Here is a 23565-nt window from a genome sequence, read left to right as displayed (position 1 = left end):
TTCCACATTCTGTGTAGGAGAAAGCTAAGACGTAGAGCTGTGATCAAATTTCTTTGGGTTCCATGGTATTATGCATGGGAGGAGATATAATTTTCCTCGGTCCGTATATATAAGTTTTTAAAAATTTCTTTCTATACTTTCACTGTGCATTCAAAATATACTGTTGGAAATGCTGATTTAAGCTGAGTTTTTGGTCCCCGTCTCCCCACCCTACCCCAGACACGCACACAGGGAGAGGATGGTGCTTTTGGAAAGGGATGAAAATTGGGAAGAGTGAGTTCATTCCCTTGGTGCCCACAGCTCAGCCGCTCTGGCTTTCTGCCTTCGAGCACTGTGTCTGCAAGCTGCAACTGCTGGCCCAGAGCCAAGGGGCCTTTTTCAATGTTGTCTTTTCTTTTAGGCCCATCAATGGTGGTCAGGATTGTCCTGGTGTTAATTTTGAGTACCAGCTTTGTAATACAGAAGAATGCCCAAAACACTTTGAGGACTTCAGAGCACAGCAGTGCCAGCAGCGTAACTCGCACTTCGAATACCAGAATACCAAACACCACTGGTTACCATACGAGCATCCGGACTGTGAGTAGACGCTCGCTGTCTTTCCTGCTGTGTGGATGGGGTCTCCGCGTTTGTAAGCCTTGTCAACACCGATCCCTTGGACTCTGGGGCCTTACTCGGTAAATTAGAAAACTCGGTGTTTATAGGGGTAAGTCCTGCTGGTTTTCCAAGAGCGAGGCTCCTATAGTGCTTCCCCTAGAGAGGTGAGGACTGTGGGCTAGTTCCCGGCCAATAGCATTCCCACCGTCACTGCAGAAAACACCCGTGGAAAGCAGCCCATAGGAGACATGTTGCATTTCCTTGTTTGACTGGCATCTTTCTACTAGGAAACCCTCTTGAATTTTGTGATCTTTCCTTTTCGAAGAACTAGAGAAAAAACACTCTTCTTTTACAGTCAAGTCAGAAACGAGAAGATCATGACTTGAGAACTAAAGGCACATCATAACCTTTTACTTTTGTACCGTATCCTAGTTATTAAAAAGACACTTGGGGATTCCCTTTTAGTGTTTCACTTTATCCCTCTGAAGTTTTGCTTAAGTGTGTTCAGATGGGGACACCTCACCATGCTTCATAATTGTGTGGCTGAAACAAGATGGCTACATGATTACCATATGACACAATACACTGCTGAGTTCAGTTTAAAAGCTGTTTTAAAGAAAAGATGCATCTACCTAAGAACTCCAAGTTGTAATGGATCGAGAAGAAATGCATTATTTTTTATTGGTTTCATGGAAGCAAGTCGCATAAATTATATTACATTTAACTAATGAGATCCTACGTGAGGCATAAACCATACTCGGTCATTGGTTCCAACAAAGGAGAAACCCTTTTAATTCTCTAAGTGTCACTGAAATGAAATTGGTTCTAATTAAAATTTATTGAAGAACTGTGGTCAAATCCAGGGTTGACGTCAAACCTGGTATGCCTGGGACAGTCCCGGTCATTCCTATGCAGTTCTTAAATTCAGCCATTTTTCGCTCTCAGAAGTTTCACAGTTTGGATCAGCCGTGTGCCAAATATGTATCCTTTTCTGCTATTCTTTCTTTAATTTATTCATACAGTGTTTTGTTTTGGGGAAACCATGCAGAAACTCCGTATTTTACAAATAAAATCACTGTAGTGTGCAAATATGCCACTTTCTGTACGAAGTCGATTGAATGCTCCGTCTTTTGCAGCCAAGAAAAGATGCCACCTTTACTGCCAATCCAGAGAGACGGGAGATGTGGTGTACATGAAACAGCTGGTGCATGACGGGACACACTGTTCTTACAAAGATCCGTACAGCATATGTGTGCGGGGAGAGTGTGTGGTGAGTCCGCCCGCCTTCCCCGGAAGCTTCCAGTGCTCTCGTGCAGTTCTGCTTTGACTGTCGCTCATCTGCATGTTTTCGAAAGATGGTAACCCTGTCTTATCTGTAAAATCTGTTGAATCTAGGACGAGCTGAGGAGGCCTAAACTAACTGTGGGAGAAATTTCACTTTTCATAACGATGTTTGGCCGTTGGCAGAATCGAGATGTCAATACATCATTTTCCCCCCTCTTCCAGCCTCGTGCCTTTCTAAGTTACTCCGATCCCTCCGGTTGGGGATTCAATGGCTCAGGATGGACAGGGCCTTTTTTGCTTTGAGTATTTTACTAGTGGTCATCTACTTTTACACTACAGAGCTTTTTTCGAAAACGCAATGCTATATGTATTGTATCTTTTATTTTAAAAAGTAATAGACATTCTCTCTCTCGTGCCCTCTCATTCTCTCTTACTTTCCAATTGATTCTAATCTTAAACACTGAATTCCCACTCAGAACAAAAGAGGCAAAGATGCAAAAAGTGGGTTTTGCCCCATTGAGACTCTTTTTTTAAAAAACTGCGGTTGACTTTCTTGTTCTTGTTCCCAAGTTGAACCAATATGAAATCAGGATTATTAGCCGAACACGTTAGTCCTGTCTGTTTCTTCTTCATTTCCGCACAACCGAAGTGTTGTAGGAATGAATCTCAAGGATGCAGAGACCTCACGTTTGAAATGAATTTCCCCAGAAAGTAGAATCTGACTGTTGTCCATCTCTTACCCTCCCACAGTATCTGGTACATCCAACATGTGGTCGTCATTGTCTCTCCGCATTTTCATTCCAAACTTCTGAGTGCGGTGGCTTATCACATTCCCCGACCCCACACTGACTTCCGTGAAGGGGCCTGTTCCCAGTTCAGAAAACCTTCAGTGGTTCCCTATTAAGTGCATGTGAAAACATAAACTCTGCCTGATATTCAGGGCCTTTCGTGGCCCGTGCTTTGCAAATCTTTCACTGTTCTTCCCTTCTCATACAGCACTAACTTTCCATTGGCTTAAACATGGCGTCAGTATTGCTCTCTGAACCCACTTTCCGTGAGCGTACAATTTCCATGGCTCTGTTTTTCTCCCTCTGTCTTCTTGAAATGCCTTTCGACAGGGCCCTGTGAAAACCACCAACACTTGGTCAAGTCTTTTTGTTGGTTGGTTGGTTGGTTGGATTTTAGTTTCAGAGATAGTTTAGTGATTCATCAGTCTTATACAATACCTAGTGCCCTCATGTGCCCTCCTCAGTGCCCATCACCCAGTCACCTCATCCTTCAACCGCCTTCCCTCCAGCAACCCTCAGTTTGTTTCCTGTGATTAAGAGTCTCTTATGGTTTGTCTCCCTCTCTGATTTCGTCTTATTTCATTTTTTGTAAAGTTTCGTTTTGCATCCCTAGACAGCTTGTAAATCTTATGCTAATGCCCATCTCATCCTTTTATTAGTCACCTTTCCAAATAAGAGAACAACGAGGGAAAAATACCATCTTACTTTTTGTCTTCTCAGCATCAACAATAATATCTGTACTTAATAGATGTTTGATGGGTCATGACTGTGTGTTGGGGTAAATATTTCATTAGACTGGGGGTTTTATCTGACAGTAGATTTTAACCTAGAGTACATGTCACTTGACTTCATAGTAGTTCTTCAAAAAGATTGAGGCATTAAAAATCAGAGCTAGAGGGCACCTGGGTGGCTCAGTGGGTTAAATCCTCTGCCTTCAGCTCAGGTCATGATCTCAGGGGTCCTGGGATCGAGCCCCGCATCAGGCTCTCTGCTCTGCAGGGAGCCTGCTTCCTCCTCTCTCTCTCTCTGCCTACTTGTGGTCTCTGTCAAATAAATAAATAAAATCTTAAAAAAAAAAATCAGAGCTAAAGTCAAGGTTTGGTCAGACTGTGTTATTGTAGGCTCACGATAAAACAAATGGTTTGTCCTTGTCTAGGATGCTGACCTTCACTCGGCATATTAAAGTGAGTCACGTTTAACATCTCTTTCCAGAAAGTGGGCTGTGATAAAGAAATCGGTTCTACTAAGGTTGAGGATAAGTGCGGCGTCTGTGGAGGAGATAATTCTCATTGTCGAACCATAAAGGGAACATTCACCAGAACTCCCAAGAAGTTTGGTAAGATGAGGTCTCTCATGAATTTGGTATCTCCTTCTCTACGATTTGTACTTTTTGAAACATCTTTTAGGAATGTAGCATTTTCCCTAGAAACATGACAAAAAATTAGCTGCTGATTTATTTTTATTCAGATTACCTTTTCTTTTGTTTTCTTTTTTTTTTTTTAAGATTTTATTTATATATTTGGGAGTGAGAGGGAGAGCAAGGACAAGAGAAACAGAACGAGCATCAGCAGGGGGAGAGTCAGAGTGAGAGGGAGGAGCAGACTCCCTGGTCTTGAGGGAGAACGAAGCATACTCCCTACTGTTTCGGGAGCCCGACGCGGGTCCCCAGCATCATGACCTGAGCTGAAGGCAGACGCTTAACCGACTGAACCACCCAGACACCCCCAAATTACCTTTTAAGGAACTAAAAATCAAAAGAATAAAAATAAAAACATTTGGACTAAATTCATAATCCGTGGCATCCACGATGAAAAATTGTCTACTTAATTTAGATAAAGGTCAAATAAAATCAATATAAATTATAGTAGTTAGTTAGAATATGTGTTTTGTTTTGTTTCGTGTTTTTATTATTTATTTATTTTGTTTATTTGTTCCTTTGTTTTCTTTTCTTTCTTTCTTTCTTTCTTTTTGAGAGAGAGTGTGTGCAAGGGGGGAGGGACAGAGGGACAAGGAGAGAGAATCCCAGGCAGACTCCACACGCAGTGTGGAGCCCAATGTGGGGCTTGATCTGCCCACCCCTGAGATCATGACCTGAGCAGAAATCAAGGGTTGGACACTAAACCGACGGAGCCACCTGAGCACCCTTATTCTGTGCTTTTAATAAAACACATTAGGCATAATTATTAGAATTGAGGGTTATTTTGAAATTTCTGTTCACATAAATTGTTGATCAGAACTTTAAAAAAAATCACAAAATTTTAAACACAACTTTTAAAATATTGCATTAGCTGTATTTCTTCTATTTTAAAGGCGAACAAGTGTATCCTAATTATCAATCTATAAATCTATATTCCATATTTCACATAATTTTAACAGTTTTATATTACACAAAATTAGGTACATAACCAAATACAACCCTGAGATATGATTGCTTGTGTGTGTGTGAATGTTACTGTTTATTTCAGAATCAATGACTTGGACTTAGGCATACAGTGAAGTTTGGAGGAAAAAAATACAAATAACATGTGAACTTATGAGTAATTTTATAATTATTTACCGAAATTTTCATCAAAGATTTGGATACAAACATTTATTATGGGACGATCTTTTTTCGTTTTTAACAGTTATGACTCAATTTAGTTTGTGACAAATATTACTCAGTTTATGGGGAAATTGTCTCTGGGAATTCATCATTTAAAGATAATTTGGTGTGGGACTTTTCTCGAGAAACTTCTCTTCCATCATCCCCACATAGTTGGCTTAGTCTCTGGTAGAATGATTAGGAAATTGAGACTCATTCATGCTTCATGACCCAATAACAAGATTAATTGATACTATTGATACTATTTTGTAATAAAGTACCCCCATTTCCAGCCATTATTTTAGAATGCTTCCATGATCAATACTGTAATCCCTAGGGATTTAAAAAAACCATATTTTGGCAAGATTCCACTTCAGTGTGTAAAAGTAACTTGTGATGTAATGTTTTTAACTGTAAGGAGTTTAATGAAGAAATAAATTGATCTTTTGACTGTTTCAAAATCCTCCCTGTCTGTTAGTGTTATGAAAAAACTGAAACTATAAAACTTTATCAAGTTTTTATTAATTGTAAAAAAAAAATTATCTTATATAATGAAAAGTTTATTATATGTCTAATTATAAATGTAAAATAAATTTAAGTACACAGCTTTATTATTCCAGTTGTATGTGTTAACTGAGCTACCCAACATTAAAGTCTTATTTTAATGAATAAAAAAAAAGAATGATAAAATAAGACAAAACAAAAATAAAGATAAGAAATTGGTTACTTTGAGCACATGGTCATGGCAGGGATTTTCTGTTTTTAGAAGAAGAGAAAGTATAAAAAAGCTAGTCTTCATCCAAATGGAATAATTCTCCCAATTCACTATACTCTCAATAGACCTCCGCTACCCCTGCGCAAGCTAACCGCACACAGACCAGTTCTGTTCTTTGATATACCGAATGAGGCAGACCTAGGTCACTCTGAAGCATTTTTTGTTACCAATGGTTTTGATATTCCCGTGCAATCATTTAATAGTTAAATGGTTAAAAAAAACAAACATTGCCATTTCTGGCTGATTATATTATTTTAAGAACGTACACAGACTTAAAATGACATGTTACTGTTTTGGTGGAATACCGTGTAATTTTCTTCATTTTAGTGTGAAGCAATTAAGAGCGCTTTCTCTATGGCAGCTCTAGTCTTCTTTTTGGTATAAAATCATTCATAGTATTCTAGTTCCATAAAATCATTCATAGTACTCTATTTCCAGAGTAAATTAATGTAAAGAAAAAGGTTTTTGCCGTTTATCATCTCCATTAATCATCCATTCTGTGGTATGAGGTCATGACGCATTTTTCAGGTACCTCAAAAATTAGACTAAACCTGTGAATCAAGTTCAGAAGAGAAGAAAGATTTCCTCAGTCCTAAAGACTCAGACTATTCAAAGATAATCAACCTAACACCCATTTTTTTGCACTGGTGTTGTCATCATAGTCACTCAATAGACTAATTAACATTTTCCAACAGGGAAACATTTAAGCAAGAGGTGCCATACAGAATTCAAGTTGCTGGAAAGTGAAATCTGCAAGTATTCAACTTCCAATCACCTTTCTCATTTCTCATTCATTCTTAGTCTTCGTTTCATTGGCTATTAACTATTAACTATAGTAGCTAACTATTGAAAATGCCTTTTGATCTTCAACACATAAAATTACAGGATTATTTGCTCTCTTACCGAATAGACTCTCTATAGCTTATAGTACAGTCAATGAAATGGCAAGACTTTGGTAAACATGAAACTTTCACTAATTAAAAACATTCTATTTAAGGGAAGACAAGAGGCGCCTTCACTTTACCCAAAGGAGCTCGTAATGTTTCTCTTGCTGAAACAAGGGAAGCTAAAACTGTACTGGGTAAGTTGTAGGAAACTGCAGAAAGACGGGCATCCATAATGGCTTCAAGCTGTTTTACTGTGCGTGGTCGGCAACGAAACACGCTATGTCTAACCGTTGCACACTCAGAACAAACATGCTATGGTCCACGGACGCGACTTGACCCCGACTCAGGTACTGAAAACCCTGACCCCCAAATGACTGTGCCGTTGAGTTAAGACAGTAATAAATATTGTGGAGAAGTTGAGTAAATCTACCCACGCGTGGATATTTATTGTCCATATAGAAATGACAACCATACTTCTTTGTGATAACATCAGCAGTTGTGTATTTATAATGGAATTCCTGTCACACTCATCCTGAATTGGATGTTTCCTAGGTAAGGTGTCTACTGCATCACCTCCCTCTAATAATTCAGACTTCCTGGATAAAACATCTTGATTTCTACTTGTCCTATTGTTGATTTATAGTTCAGATCTTAATTCTAAGTGATCTTAAGATAATTTTTAGGACGTGTGACAATACTAAGATTTGTTTAACATTGCCTGTAATAGGATTGATACAAGATTTTAAAACCCAAGGCAATCTATTAAGCATATTGATTTCATGATTTCTGGATTAGAAGATTGAGTTTAGGGCACATTTTTAAGGCAGGGTATGACATAACTTGTGGACCTGTTCCAGCTGAATGGTTTGGTCAAATCTAAAAAATGTATTTTCAACCTTTCCCATAATAAAACTTGTTCAAGGCTTTAAAATTAATGGCTGAGCATAAGAAAAATGAAAGCCACTCACTGATCTTCCTTATGAAATTTCTTTAGAACAAAGCAGGCTTTAAATGTGAAGATATTTCATTAATTAGAAGTTTAGCTATCTGTGCTTGCCCTAAACCTTTTAAAATAATATGTAGACAGATAAAATATCTCAAGAAGTTCTCCAACTAAGTACACTAAACACTGGCCCCACTTCAAAAGGGTGGTTTAGAAAACTAAAATAGTTTGATGCACAAACTGGACACGTTACTGTGTTGTACTACGTACACCTGAAACTAATGTAACATTCTGTGTGTCAAATTGAATAAATAAATAAATAACTTAATTTAACAGCAATGACTGAATAAATTGAATAAACTAATAAATACTCAAATTGAATTAATTAATTAATTAATTAATTAGCAGCGACGATGACAACAGAAAACTATGACGACAACAACAACAGAAAACCAAAACTCACAGGGGGAGACAGGAAAGTATAATATGTGCCTGAATTGTTGACACAGTTCATGGTTCAATACAAGATAAGTGACTGATAGGTTAGAAACAAGATTAACCCCTCCCCACTTAATAAAAAAAATAAAATAAAATAAAATAAAATAACGTCTCCTCTAATCTCATTCCAGTTGTCACAAAAACTACCAAAGCTTTGAAGTTCATTTCTGAAACTGCTTTGAGTTTATGGATGTCCTCTTCTGCATGCAGGAGCAGTAAGAATTTCATGCTTGACTAACCATGGTTGTTGCTTTTGTTTTCTTCTTTGCTTTCTCCAATATTTACTACACATGCAAAGGGTACCTTAAGATGTTTGATATACCCCCTGGTGCTAGACATGTGTTAATCCAAGAAGACGAGGCTTCTCCTCATATTCTTGGTAAGTGTTTCTGTCTGCTGGCTCTGCTGTAACATGCACTTAGAGAAATGTCAAAGATACCACAAATAGAGAGCGATACATATGTAGATGTATGTGTATCTGTATGTATACATATCTGTATACATAGATACGCAAGATTCAGAATTACATGAAAATGCATTACTGGTTTTCAATGGTCATTTCTCCCCACTCTTCTTTCTTTAAAACAAAAAATATTCAAAAACAGAGCTTTAATTTTTGGTGAAATCTGGGTTGGTTCATTATTTATATGAAGAAAAGGTTTGTTACGCATTTTTGCTCTGTATGGGGGATGAGAAGAAGGAATATGTTAATAAAATGCACTAAATTAAGGAAGAATATCAGAAAAATTTGCCATAGTTATGTTGGCAAATTAGTTCTGATATTTGGTTGATGCCGTATCGTATGCCTGTCCTTACTTTATTGCATTTTAAGTTCTTGTACTGAAAAGCCAGTGTCTGTGACGCGTCCAGGTCCTGCCTGGCACCGGCAGATCCATTTGCATAGCTGTTTACAATTCTTTCCCTCCTTCACGAGAGGATCGGATAAAAATGTCATTCTAAAGGGATTTTTTTCCAAAGTGTATGTGCAAATGTAAACATGACCTCCACATATTCTCTGACCTATTAAAGCATGAAGAATCTCGCTGAAATGAAAGTATCACCTGTCAACCCGATGAAAATTTGTCACATTACTTTTATTTTAAATGTGTGACTTTAAAAAATGACCTGTTTTATGGTATTTCATAGAACTGTTTTTTAATATCTACTTTGAATTCACTACTAGATCCCTTAACAATCTAGCAGTCAGACATAGTTCTTTTCCCAGTAATTCATATTCCTTATTTTTTTGTCCTAGAACTGAAATTATTATCCTTGGAAACATTAGATAGTTTCAAAAAGCTCAAGAGGAATAAATGTATTTAACTAAAATTGCTCATGTTATCTACACATTTTCAGGAATGGTAATAACATGAAATTTTATTTTCTAATTTATTATATGCTGGTAAATACCCTGAGACTTTAAAATTCTATTGGTCATGTTTTGTCCATTAGAGAAAGCATCTTTAAATAATATATAGTAGATAATAATGCATTAAGAACTCTATCACAGTAAACCACCTTTTCTAGCCATGTAAGTAGAGACGTGGCCTTGGAATTTCACAAACATAAGAACTAATTGTTTGTTGCTCTAAAAATTAGTTCAATATCTTGGATACCTATCGATACTTTTACTAACTAGAAAGAGATAGCACCCTAAAGTAAAAATGCCATTATGTTATGTGCTGTCCTAGCATAAATGATTTGTGTTAATGATTATAGAGGTATCCGTAATTTTCAAAATATTCCCAGCTTTCTGAGGAAATATACAGGAGTAAATAAGAAACTGGTAACATCTTTAACAGTCCTTTCAAATGGGAATATTTGTTCATTTTTATCTCCTTTATTTAACCACCTTGCTATTGTTTTTGACTAGTTACGAGTACTGCTTGAGGATTTTGAATGCTGAATGAAGGGAATTCGAGTCTTATCAGAACTAACTCATTTTCATTGCCTTGATGCTAATAAACAGTCTTTCATTTATAGAAAGGGGTAGACTTGCTGTGGGTCATCAAACCTGTAATATGATGAAATAAAATGTATGCTGGTTACCCATTTTTCTCCTTTTAGCTATTAAGAACCAGGCTACAGGCCACTATATTTTAAATGGCAAAGGGGAGGAAGCCAAGTCGCGAACCTTCATCGATCTGGGCGTGGAATGGGTCTATAACATTGAAGATGACATTGAAACTCTTCACACAGATGGACCTTTACACGATCCAGTTATCGTTCTGGTATGTGGTATTACAGGCTTACTATGTGGTTGGTTTAGTTTATAATTTTATAATTAATTTATCTGAAAACAGTTTACCTCGAACATTGAATCTTTAGTTGTTTTTTAAAATTCCATTTACCTGCCGCTGTCTATTCTTTGTACAACTTTGTCATATATTTTATTATATGTACATTATCAACTCAATAACATAGTATTATGATCCCTAACTGCTAGTAATCCATTATCTTTTAGAGACAAAAGATGAGTAGATTTTTATATTTACGCACATATTTACCAGTTCTGAGGCTCTTCCTTCTTCCCTGTAAATCGGACTTTCCATGTAGTAGCATTTGCCTTCGACATAAAGAACATCCCTTTGCATTTCTTGTGGCGTGGGTGTGAGTCTTAGCAAAGAATTCCCTCAACTTCCAATGATCATAGTATTTCACCCTCGTTCTTAGGAGATGTCTTCAGAAGATATAAACATTTTGGTAACTAGTGCTCTGTGTGTGTGTGTGTGTGTGTTAGCACTTCAAAGTGGTTTTCACGCTGTTACTGGGGAATTGAAGGAATGGCAGGGCGGATGTGTGAAGTAGCTGTGACCACAAGTTGGCAGTAGTGGGCACCGGCTTTATCGCCACCTTCACGCCTTTGCAGGTCTGGCCACCAGTCAGGAGAGAAGCAAGCAGAAGGAACTCCTGGGAGAGAAGGGATGGGAGAGGGGGCCTTTGGGGTTAGGTGATGTCCAGCAGCTGCACAGTGCGGATCTCTACTCTGGGAGCTCCGAAGAGCAGCGGTAGCTTGGGATCCTTACAGCCATCGTGTCCTTTATCCTTAGCAGGTGCCCAGTGCAGTTTCATCTGATTCCAACTGGCTAAAAATACACCTGTTTGGGCTACATGGAAAAGAACTGGGTATATAAAAATTTGAGTTTGGTGCTAGCAGGCTTCTGCACTAAAGGCTCTCAGCCTGCTGTGAAGAAACACAAGAGGGGCCAGCATGCCCGAGCTGTCTTCTGACCCTGTTTGACTCTGTTTGCTAACGCAGCCCCTCCACAGCCCATTGTTGATGATGAGAAGTCCACGTCCTTCCTATGGCTGCTCTGCCTGTGATGGATCCGTTTTCCCTGGCTGCTCTGGAAAGATTTTCTCTTTAGCTTTTTGTTTCGTTTCATTGTTTGTTCAGCGGTTTGACCGTGATACGCTTAGTTTGTGGTGTTCTTTGTATCTGGCTTGGGGTTCATCAAGCATCCTGGTAATCTGAGTCAATGTGTTTTTTGGGGGTTTTGTTTTTTGTTTTTTTGTTTTTACCAAATTTGGGTTGAGTTTTTCATTGTGTACCAAGTGCATTTTTCCCCCACCTCTCACTCCCAGGGCTCATTTACACGTATCTAATCCAGTTGAAATTGTTCCACGTGTCTCCTGGGCTTTGTCCATCCTCTGTAATCACTTTTTCTGTTTGGATCATTGCTATGGAGCTATGTTCAAGTTCACTGTGTCTTATGTGGTCTCCAAACTGCTGTTGAGCCCATCCGGTTAATTTTTCACATCAGATGGTGTTCTTTTCTTTCCTAGAATTTCCATGTGGCCCTTTTAAAACAAAAATTGCAAAATATCATTTCCCTTCCTATGCTGCGATTTCCATATATTTCACCATTATGTCTAATGTTTCCTTTAAGTCCTGTGTCTGTCTTCTTGTTGTCTACTTCTGTGGGTGCTTTTTTTCCTGGATTATGAGTCACATTTTCCTGCTTCTTCCAATTTTTTTAAGTGTATACTGGACATTATAGTTGGTAAGGTGTAGGGCATTTGGTTTATGTCACCTTCTTTACAGGCTATGGGGCTTTTTACAGGCTGTCATTTCCTCCTGATCTTTGAAGCCTAATTTATCCTTTGTTGGGGCTGATCTGTTTCACTTTTGTCGTTATGCTTACGGGATGGCCTTTCTGATGCTTTAGCTAACACTCAATCTGAAGTGTTAGCGAGGCCGTTTCATCTGGCTAGATAAGAACCCCTGTGTCCCTAGTGCCACCTGACCTCGGGTGTCTCTGTCCTGCTCCCAGTCCCACAGTAGCCACTCTCTGTGGACAGTGTGGTGACTCAGCCTCGGCATGCACAGAACAGCCTTCCGTCTAGGACGTGCGCTGCTTTGGGCCACCCCTCCGTGCAGCCCTTTCTTCTTTAGGGCCCTCCCTGCAAGTTCCACTTGCCATGTCCTCAGCAACCTGAGACCGCCGTCTTGGTAGGGACTTCTGCTCCCTGGGCAGAGCCCAGAGCCTGACCCTGGCAGGAAGCCAGAACCTGGCCTATTTCTCTTCTCACAGGGACCACTGCCCTTCACTGTATGACTCACGGGGCTCATGGATAAAAGCCGAAGACATCTACCTGGTTTGAAAAATATTGTTGGATTCTGTATGCAACTTATCAGATTTTCTATGAAAAATGTTATACTAATTTAAAACCAGATATCCCCACTCAATTCCAAGGACGTTTTTTCTTTCTTTGAAAATTGTTTGGTGAAGTGTCTGTCCAAATCTTTTGCCCATTGTTAAAGTGAGTTGTTTTATCTTTTTTTGTTATATTTTAAGAGATCTTTATATATACTTGAAATGTCCTTTATAAAATATAAGACTTGTCAAATATTTTCTTCTAGTCTATCATTTCTTTTTGTTCTCTTAATAGTGGCTTTCACAGAGCAAAATATTTTAACTCTCCTGAAGTCTAATTCATTAATTTTTTTCTTTAATGGATCAAGATTCTGATATGTGATATATATCACACACATATTTATTTATTTATTTATATGTTTATATATGCATATTTCTGCCCAATCCAATGTTAAAGCATTTTCTTATTTTTTTTACTTAGAAGTTTTATTTTTACATTTTGAGTTGATTTTTATATAAATTTTGTATGATGGGATAGCTTCGTGCTTTTGCATATGGATGTCCATATTACCTATTGCTGCAAAACAAATGACTCTGAACCTGTTAGGTAAACACAAAGCAGCATTTATTATCTCGTAGCCTCTGTGGGTCAGGCCACTGGGAGCTGCGGAAACGGCTAGCTGTGGCTCAGGGCATCTCATGAGGCCACCGTTGGCTCCAGCGGGGACATCTGCTTCCCTGCTCAGGCACAGAGCTGTTGGAAGGCCTCCGCAGACTGCTTCTCGGCTTTCCCACGTGGTGGCCGGTGTCTACATTCCTCACCACGTGAGCCTCTCCGGAGACTCCGTAAGTGTCCTTATCGCGTGACGGCTGACTTCCCCTGGAATGAGTGATCCAGGTGACAGAGTGTGGCCAAGACAGAGACCGTCTTCTGTAACCGAATATTGGGAGGAACAACCCATCCATGCTGCCGTTGTCTGTTTGCTGGAAGCAGGTCACTGAGACCAGCCCACCCTGAAGGGGAGAGGAATTGAGCCCTCGTCCTTGAGAGGGAAAGTATTAAAGAGTTTGCGGACACATTTTTAAAGCCACCACAGTGACTTGCTCTGGTACCATTTGTTGAAAAAAAAAGGTCTTTTTTTCCATGAAGTGATCTTCTCACCTCTGTCAAAAATTAGTTGTTCATGTTTCTGTGGGTTTATTTCTGACTGTCGTTCTGTTTCATAGGTTATATAACTTTATAGCAAAAATATGCAATAATCAAAATTGAATTAAGTTTGGGTGGCTGGAGAAGAGAGGGTCCGTTTCACTCGTCTGATTACGCTGCGATCTTTCCCAGTGGCGCAGGCGTCTGGCCGCCGAGCCCGGCCGTTCACCGCCTGCTAGCCTCCCTCCGGGCTTCGTCCACCGGGAGCAGGGTGACCGCAGGGAACAAGAGAGCTAGAGACAGAAGGAGAGATTTGTAGCTAGGGCGGCGGGGCTCTGGACAAGCAGGGCTCTATCACCATGGCCTTTCTTTTCCTCTCTAAAGGGCTGGAACCCCAGGCTGGGAGCCTGGGACCATGGCAGTACCCGTCTGTGGCTGGAAGCACTAGGCCTCTGGCGAGAGTCTAGGGCTCAGTGCTTGATTTGTAACGTTGCTTTAGAAGCAAACACTAGGGGACAAACAGACACAAAAACCCAGATAACCAAATCCTTCATACTAGTGGGTTTAATATTACTCGATCTCTCAAACAATAGCCATTTCTAAAAGTTTAGTTTAAAATACTAGTAAATTGCACATACTTTTTTCCCTTCATGTAACTGATATAATCCTATAAGAGCTAGTGCAGGAAGGTTGATAAAAGCTTACTTAAAAAAAAAAAAAAAAGAGTACATTGCCATAAACAATATTACAGGACAAAAACAAACAAACAAACAAACCAACCACCTGAGACTGTATTTGCAATGCTTATTACTATAAAAGAAGGATTAATGTCCTTATGTCATATTGCAGTCATTTATAAAAAAGATCTGTTTACCAATAAAAAAGAAGGCAGGATGAACCAGAAAACTAGTGACTAATAATAAACCAGGAAAATTAAACTTTACTGTTTATCAAATAAATAACAATTAAAATTAACAATTTTTTACCCATTCAATTAACAAAGATCAAAATTACATAGTATGTAGTGCCAAATGGGACACTTTCATATAATTTCATTATGAAAGTAATAATTGTTCTGAGTATTCTGAAGGGCCATTCATCAGTTTGTTCTAAGAATTATAAAAAGCACTTGTTCCATTTTTAAGGAAAATCAGAAATCACAAAGCGGGGAACAAATTATGATCAATACTAGTATTTATTAACAAGTGAATGGCTAAATAATGCATACTACCTTTAGGATTAAGCATTGTACTGACACTGAAAAGTATGTTTTCAAAGAAGATTTACTGTCTTGGGAAATAGTACATGACTCATTAAGTGAAATAAGCAAAGCCAGAAAGTATGTACGAGTGTACACACACACACCACACACACACACACCCCACAGGATGCAAATATCTTGAGGGTATACTGCAAAACAACAGAAGTGATTTTGGTTTTCTCTGATTTAGTAAAATCATGGTAATTTTTTATTTTCTTTGTGTTTTTCCATAATGTGTACATTTTCTAGAGGGAACATTACTGTTTTTGTCATCATGACAAAGCAGTTACTTTAAAGAATAATTTTCAAATGCAGAAAGGAGATATATAACTTAAGGAAATCCACAGTGAATTTCATTGGAAATTTATTATTTTTATTATAAAATTTATTATTTTTTATATTTTTTATGGTCAAAGTTTTATATGTTTACATCTTTTGTTGTTGTTGTTGTTAAACAGGGCATCCTTATAATTTACTTGATAGAAACAGAAACATATTTTCAGAAACTGCTTGAAAGCTTTCCAGTTTTTTTTCCAAAGATTTTATTTATTTATCTGACCGACAGAAATCACAAGTAGGCAGAGAGGCAGGCGGGGGGGGTGGCGGGAAGCAGACTCCCTGCTGAGCAGAGAGTCCAATGCGGGGCTGGATTCCAGGACCCTGACATCATGACCTGAGCTGAAGGCAGAGGCTTAACCCACTGAGCCACCCGGGCGCCCCGAAAGTTTTCCAGTTTTAATAAGATGACTATTCTGAAATAGTTGATTTTTATTGAAAATGTAAAGCCCCTTCAGGTGACTTACCTGTCTATTTCATGTATCCATTAGATCATACCTCAAGACAACGATACCCACTCCAGCCTGACGTATAAGTACATCATTCATGAAGATTCCGCACCTACAATCAGCAGCAACAATGTCATCCAGGAAGAATTAGATACTTTTGAATGGGCTTTGAAGAGTTGGTCTCAGTGTTCCAAACCCTGTGGTGGAGGTAACAATTGACCACGTTGAGTACGTTCAATGTAATTCATAAGAGGCCATTTCCAGTGCTTCTACATTAAAGATTGCCTCTCATTGAGGCCACAGTCTGAGAAATACCAGACATAACAACCAAAACATAAGTACAAAGCATTTTTACTGAAATCTCTGAATCTACAAAGGATAGGCGTCCATTCCTAACCACGGTAAACCTTCTCAAAATCCTCTCGCCGTTTTCCCTGAGGTTCTTTTTGTCTCATGTTCATCTGCTGGTCCCTTTAATGACTCGAGTTTTCCCAGATTCTCCCAAATGCAGTGTCCTGTGGTTCTGGCCTTTCTTCTTCTCCACTTTTGCTGTGCATTTCTTTTCTATCGGTGATGGTAAGAAAAGAGCTATTAGTTGTACCAGGTAGCAGTTACTGTTTTAAATGTTGTCTATATTAGTGCACGAGCCCTCAAAATAGCTCTGTGAGGTCAGCACTGTGATGATCTCTGTTGTACTGATTGGAAAACTGAAGAACAGGGAAGAGAAGTCATTTCCCCAGACCCGAAGATACAGACCTGGTGGTCTGGCTTCTGGCTACATGTCTTACTCCCTTGTGCTGCCTCTCTGCCCTTGCTCAAGTAAATCCATTAAGCCATTCCCAGAGTTTTTAAGTTTCTCCGTTCATCCATTTCCCCACTTCTGAACAATGAATGCTCCAGAACTGGGCTGGCTACAGGGAGTTTTCCCCAACATGCAGGACAAGGCAAAAGGCCGAGTCATGATGCCGAGTAATGGAGAACGAAAAAATGATTCAGAGCAGGGAATGCATGTGTCAACGATTTATTTTATAATTCTAAGTTCAAGGGTGCATTTTTATTTATTTATTTTTTTTAAGAATTTATTTATTTATTGGAGAGAGGAAGAGAGAGAGAGAGAGAGGCCGAGCAGCAGACAGAGGTAGAGGGAGAAGAAGACACTCTGCTGAGCAGGGAGCCTGATGCAGGGCTCGGTCCCAGGACCCCGGGGTCATAACCCGAGCCAAAGGCAGACGCTTAACCTACTGAGCCACCCCGGCGTCCCAAGGATGTATTTTTAAAGAGGCTTTTTTTTGAGGTGGAGGGGATATAAACTGTTTTTAATTATTTAAAATGACAATCCATTACAAAATACATGTTTAATTTAATACATGTTTATCTTCCCTTTTGCTGCTCCCTCAGCATCTGCTTGGTTACTGGATTTTTCAGACACACCTTTTTAATATCTACCACATCTATTCCTTCCTCACCAGGTTTCCCTCATGACTTTGGAAGGGAAGATTATTCCAGAAGTCTTTTAACTAGTCAACTAATTTGATTTTCTTCTCTTCCTTTATTTCCAGGGTAATCTTGAATGAATGAATGAATGAATGAATGAATGAATGAATGACCAAATAAGTAGAGTTAGAGCATTTGCCTCATTTAAATGCCATAGCCTCCAACTGTGTGTCCCAGAGACAGCATCATTTGTGTAGCTTTCTTGCCAAAAGTGGATAACTGAGTCTAATCATTAGGAAGCAAATAAACCTAAACTGTGGGGTGTTTTACAAAAAACAAATGGCCTGTACATCTCAAAAATATTCAAGATAAAAGAGAGGCCCAGAAACTATTCTTGCTTAATGCTGTGACAGCTAAATTCACCACATCATTGTTGTTTGGAAACACATTGCCAGGAAGAACCCAATTGGGGCAACTAGAAAATTTTGAATTTGGTTTGTATGTTAGATAATAGTACTATATCTGCGTTAAATATTCTGGTTGTAAGAACTATGTGAGAGATGTGCTTGTGATGGGCAGTGTGCTGAAGTATTTGCCAAGGAAGGATCAGGATGCCAGCAACTTAGTCTCAAAGGGTTCGGCAAAATTTTGTGTATGTCATGTATATTGCATATGATAATTAAGTTATTACATATGTAAATTATACATATGCCCTCAAATATGGTGACAAACATAACACAAGGTTAATCTAGATACAAGGATGACAAATGTGCATTGTGCTTTCCTTACAACATTTTTGTAGGTTTAAAACATTTTTAAAAATTTTTTAATTAATTAATTATTTACGGGTGTCAGGGTTGCCGAGTGGGGAGACAGTCAAAAACTCCCTGTGACCGCCAAGATAAGTCCAAACACTAGTCTGGCACGCAAGGCTTTTAGGATTAGATTCTTTCCTATCCCCTACCCCCCCTCAAAGAGGAAACCTCAGCCGTTCCAATAGACCTTCCGTTTTTAATATGTCATTTCCTTCGCCTGGAGTCTTCTCTGCTCCGTTCCCTTTACCCAGCACTGTTTGAACTTAAAGATTCCAATCGAGAAGCGTGGGTTTTGTAAGCAGCCCCTGCCCCTCTGCCAGCTGAGACCCTCCCCTCTGTGTTCCTTTGGCGCCCTCTATAGGAAATGATGTGCCTAACTCTCTAAAAGCCCATGGCACTGGGTATTGTCCCAGTGGTTGTCTCATCTGTCCCTCACATTAGACTGTGTGTGTTTGGGGGTCTAGCTCATTGGCACATGCACAACTGCTATTTAATCATTTATACTATTCATTAAATGTAGGCCCTGAAAAGTTTAGAATTGTGTTTATTTAATTGACTTCTGGACCTTCAGCGGCTCCAACAGTGCCTCGCCTCCTCTATGTCCTCAGGCAATGTTTGTTGAATGAATGACTGAACGACCAAGTATATAACAAAATGAATAAGTGAGTAAATCCAAAGAAATGTGTTTCCTTTCCTAGGTTTCCAGTACACTAAATACGGATGCCGTAGAAAAAGTGATAATAAGATGGTTCACCGCAGCTTCTGTGAGGTCAACAAGAAGCCAAAACCTATTAGAAGAATGTGCAATATTCAAGAATGTACACATCCACTGTAAGCGGTCGTTTTAACTATCATATCCTGAGCACAACGTGACAGGGATTTAAATGTCTTTAGTTCTTTTCAGTTTTAATTTCATTTTTAGTCAAAGCTAATAAATGTATCTGGTTAAATAGTGTAAGGCATTTCACAGGAATTATTTGAAGCTGCAGTTTCTCCGCCCTTTACCGTATTCCTGCTCCTCAAATACAACCATGCACCAGCTATAAGGCTGCTTTGGATATCTAGTAACTCCTTGTTTCCAGTAATCTACGTAAAATGTGTTTGCATCTCCTTGATTTTTGGGGGGTGAGGGGGTTTGGATATTATGTATATTGATTTTCCAAGGTGGAAAGTGAAAGGTTTCGCATTTTTTTTTTAATAATCCTTCCCCAGATACACACAGCCCAGACTTCTCTCATCCCCAGTATTTCCAGTATTGTTATAACCTAATTTTACTGATATTAATCTTCAGAGTTTATATTATCTTAACAACTTCCATCTGTCTTAATAGGTGATTCACTTAGCTGGTCTTTCCTTGTGAACATTTTATCTTCTAGAATTAATTAAGGTTTTGATTTTTATTCTTTGTTTTCTCCTACTTTTCACTCATTCATCCCCATACTGTCTTCTGTGAGTATTGGTCTCCTGTAAATACTAAACACTCAAATATCCTTACAACTTCTGAGAGATAGATATATCTCAGACAATTCTGTGTGTTTCAGCTCTGTCCCAGACTTCTGTTCGTCCTGGAATGTCTTTTTACCTTTTCCAAGATACTCCTACGGCCCCTCTTTTGCATCGGCTCTCCTGTTTCCTGCATCTTTTGTCTTTTCTTTTCATGTATTCATTTGTTCTGGTAGATCATGTCTTCCAGTAGCTTCATGAAAAATGTAGATACAAAGTGAAAATTTGTGGCTAAAAAATTCTCATATGCCTAAGAAATGTAGCTTAGAGGTTAAAGTGTAAGGGTATATAGGAAGTCTTTCTTCTCTCACTCTTCATGATTGGGACACACCCATAAAGTTCCAAACCATAATGTGTTTTCCTTCAGGATTTGAAACCATTGTTCCATTGTTTTTTAGATTCACGTGTTGCTGTTGAAAAGTCATCTGACATTCTGTTTCTCAATGCTTTCTGTTTTCGTCACTCAAAGTTTGTAGGATCTTCTTTTTGTTCCCAGTGTCCTGAAATGTCACAGCAATGGCACTGCCTTGATGCTCTACTTTTCTCATCCATCATGCTATGTACTCAAAGACTTTTTAAAACACAAACCAGTATCTTTCATCTCTGGGACATTTTCCTGTGTTTCTTCTTTGAAATATTTCCCCTATTTTTTCAGTATTTTTTTTCTAAGATATTTGTAGTTAGGATTCTTAAGGATATCTAAATTTCTTTTCTTTTCTCATCTATTGTTTATTGCTCTAGTTCCTAAATTTTTCTTTTTTAGTACTGTGTTAGTATCCAAGAGCACTTTAATATCCAAGCACTCTGTTTTGTTCCTCACATGTTCCTTGTTAAGGCATTTGATGTTCATTTCACTGGTGTTAATATATTCTTTTATACATTTTATATTAAAGATTATTTTCTTTTTCATGCATTATTACTTTTGAGTTCTTTTCCTCTGTTTCTTTTTTCCCCCCTCCATGATTTGTGTTAGAGGCTTTTCTGTCTCCACTGAAGAATACAGTGTTAAAAGGCTTCTTAGAAGCTTGAAAGCTTGCTTTATAGTCAAAACTTGCTTGCTGGTGGCTTCACTGTTGGACAAGCTGGCTGGGCTATTTCGTTGGAAGACCCTCAATGTATATTTAGGTCTTTTTTAATGAAATGATCAGATTTCAAAGAGTAGAATCAATCACCTGCCTAGAGAGCATAAGCCTATTTAACAGCTTTTCTGGAAGTTGTATATACGTGTGTATGACTAGGGTCATCTTCATTATTCCATACATGAACTCTTACCTTACCCCCTGCTTTCACTCTGGTCTCTTTCTCTGTTGTCTCTTGACTATGTCTGTTGTCCACAAGCGAAAAGTCTGGTTCATCTTCTACAGAGGATAAATGTTAGACCCTCTGCTCCATTAGAGGAGGGGCAGTCAGCCAGTGGAGGTAAGGAGCAGGAGGTGGAACTATTTCCACACAGACTTTTCCTCAGTCCCCTCTTTTCAGCCCTACCTTCACCCGGTTTCCCAGTGCACACTTTTACCTGTGGCCCCAATCCGGCACATTCCTGGAGCTCTGCTGCCAAGTTAGTCTGCTTACCAGCTTCTATAGCTGATTTAAAATTCATCCCTCTTAGGTCTGCTGAGCTGGTAGCCACATGTCCCACTGCTTTTTAGGTTCCAGAATTATCTTTGGGGGCCTTCTATCCAATTTTTTTTTAACCTTGTGGATTTATGCCATTTATTCCCCTTTGTTGTCATTCTAGGAATTTTAGGAGGGAATAAAGTTAACCAAGAGTATCTGTGACTATGAAATGTATACTTCTCATTTAATATCTGTCTTCAAATGAGAGTTACTTTTGAGGGCTCTACCATTGCTTAGTTGCCACAATACCTTCTACTGCCACTCTGACGAGCAAAAGTCAGCCTAAACTGGAGATACCAAAGACTACCAAGGTTTTAACATTGTTAGGTCTTGGTGCCCCATATATATGAAAAGAAAAAAAAAAATACAGAGGGAAAGTAACTCTAGAAAGGATAAAGAGTATGCCTGAGTTACATTCTGACAGATTGCAGAACCAGACGAAATCACTGGGGACAGCCTTTTGGGATCACATGTAGCCACTTGTCACGGAGACCTCTCCCTAATAACACAGCCACAGCTGACGTGGAAAGCGCTGGGGCCATTGACATCAACACAGAATTGGGAAATGGTCCATGACAAATCTTTTTGAAAATATTTTTTTAGAAATCTTTCTGTCAGGTGCATTCAAGCCCCAGATGCACACTACCTTTTACATTTTTGTTGGGCCTCATAACGGCTGATACGAAGAACTGAATTTTCCAGGTAGGACAGATAACTCAGGCAGCCTTTTCAGGGGCCAACTGTAGAAATGGAACGGTCCTCTCAGTTAGAATCTTAAAACCTGAGGAAACTCAGGATTTCATGGAAAGGCAGCGGCCCCCAAAGCAGTTTGTGTCACAAGTACCTGATGCGTGGCTTCTCTTAGTTTCCTTTCACGTGTTTAACACCGTGAGGCAGGGTGGCTGAGGGCCAGTCCTGCCCGAACCTAACCTGGCAAACCTAAGATGAGTTTCAGGAACCCTCTGTCAGTGGATCATCCTTTCAATAAAGAAGTTTCCAGGTTGGGGGGGGGGTGGTGGGCGGGCAGAAAAATACCCACGCATTAAACATAGACGTGTCGGGCTTGTTGCTATTAGAAAATGCTCGGACTTTGGACGTGGCGGATGCATCCCTCTTCTGAAACTGCTTCCTGAGCGGAGTCTGTTCCTCCTCCCCAGCCCCCCCCCACCCCCCGCTGCCCCTCACTCAGGGAGCAGGGAAGGCCTGGGGTGCAGAGCCGGAGGGTGCTAGCCGTGGCAGCGGCAGCGTCTAACCGTGTCCCCTCTCCCCGCGCTGCAGCTGGGTGGCCGAGGAGTGGGAGCACTGCACCAAGACCTGCGGGAGCTCCGGCTACCAGCTCCGCACCGTGCGCTGCCTGCAGCCGCTCCACGACGGCACCAACCGCTCGGTGCACAGCAAGTACTGCCCCGCCGAGCGGCCGGACAACCGGCGGCCGTGTAACCGCGTGCCCTGCCCCTCCCACTGGAAAACAGGGCCCTGGAACGAGGTGGGTGTGCGACTCCCAAGTGCGCGCGTGTGTTTGTGTGCGTGTGTATGGGTGTGCCCGGAAGCGTGTGTGGAAGGCGTGCACTGCGTATTTGAGTTGGGCACATGTATCCGGGAGGCGTTGTGTGAGTTGAGACGCGGCCACACAGTCGGGACCACAGACTTTGTGATCCCTGAGCTCCTGGAGGTGCCAGGAAACAGGATTTTAAAACAGGCTTGCATTTAGGATGACTCGGTAGGGGCCACCACGTGTGAATGCTCTGTGACATCTAAAGGGGACTGGTTTTCTATTTCATATCTTGGTTGACGTCACACCATTCCCACGGGATGAGTTCCAAACACCTGACTGACCGCGGGGCCCTGCCCCGTTTGGCACCCGGGTGACGGGTGATGCCTCTCCTCCCTCTCCTCCTCCTCCTGTTTCTCCCAGTGTAATTGACCTCAAGTTCTATCAGTTCAGGTGTCCCAGGAAATGATTCAACATTTGTATATATTACAAATACTCCCCACACCAAGCCCCGGCAATCTCTTCTCACCCCGTTGCTCTGTGTTCCAACTCTTCCCCGGTTT

General features: G+C 39.9%; 1 protein-coding gene across 1 annotated transcript in view; it reads left to right on the top strand.

Annotated features, from left to right (window-relative positions):
- The window catches only part of ADAMTS3 (ADAM metallopeptidase with thrombospondin type 1 motif 3), a 251730-nt gene that overhangs the window by 218255 nt on the left and 9910 nt on the right, over window positions 1-23565 (top strand). The window contains exons 13-20 of the mRNA XM_045079854.1: window positions 401-576; window positions 1731-1864; window positions 3879-4002; window positions 8649-8729; window positions 10418-10581; window positions 16184-16349; window positions 19089-19221; window positions 22789-22996. Of these exons, the coding sequence (XP_044935789.1) occupies window positions 401-576; window positions 1731-1864; window positions 3879-4002; window positions 8649-8729; window positions 10418-10581; window positions 16184-16349; window positions 19089-19221; window positions 22789-22996 (1186 nt within the window). The remainder of the gene's footprint in view (window positions 1-400; window positions 577-1730; window positions 1865-3878; window positions 4003-8648; window positions 8730-10417; window positions 10582-16183; window positions 16350-19088; window positions 19222-22788; window positions 22997-23565) is intronic.

This window comes from Mustela putorius, unplaced genomic scaffold, assembly GCF_011764305.1.
Source record: "Mustela putorius furo isolate JIRA1106 unplaced genomic scaffold, ASM1176430v1.1 tig00000430_pilon_pilon_pilon, whole genome shotgun sequence".
Lineage (NCBI taxonomy): Eukaryota > Metazoa > Chordata > Mammalia > Carnivora > Mustelidae > Mustela > Mustela putorius.
This window is presented reverse-complemented; position numbering and strand designations above follow the sequence as displayed.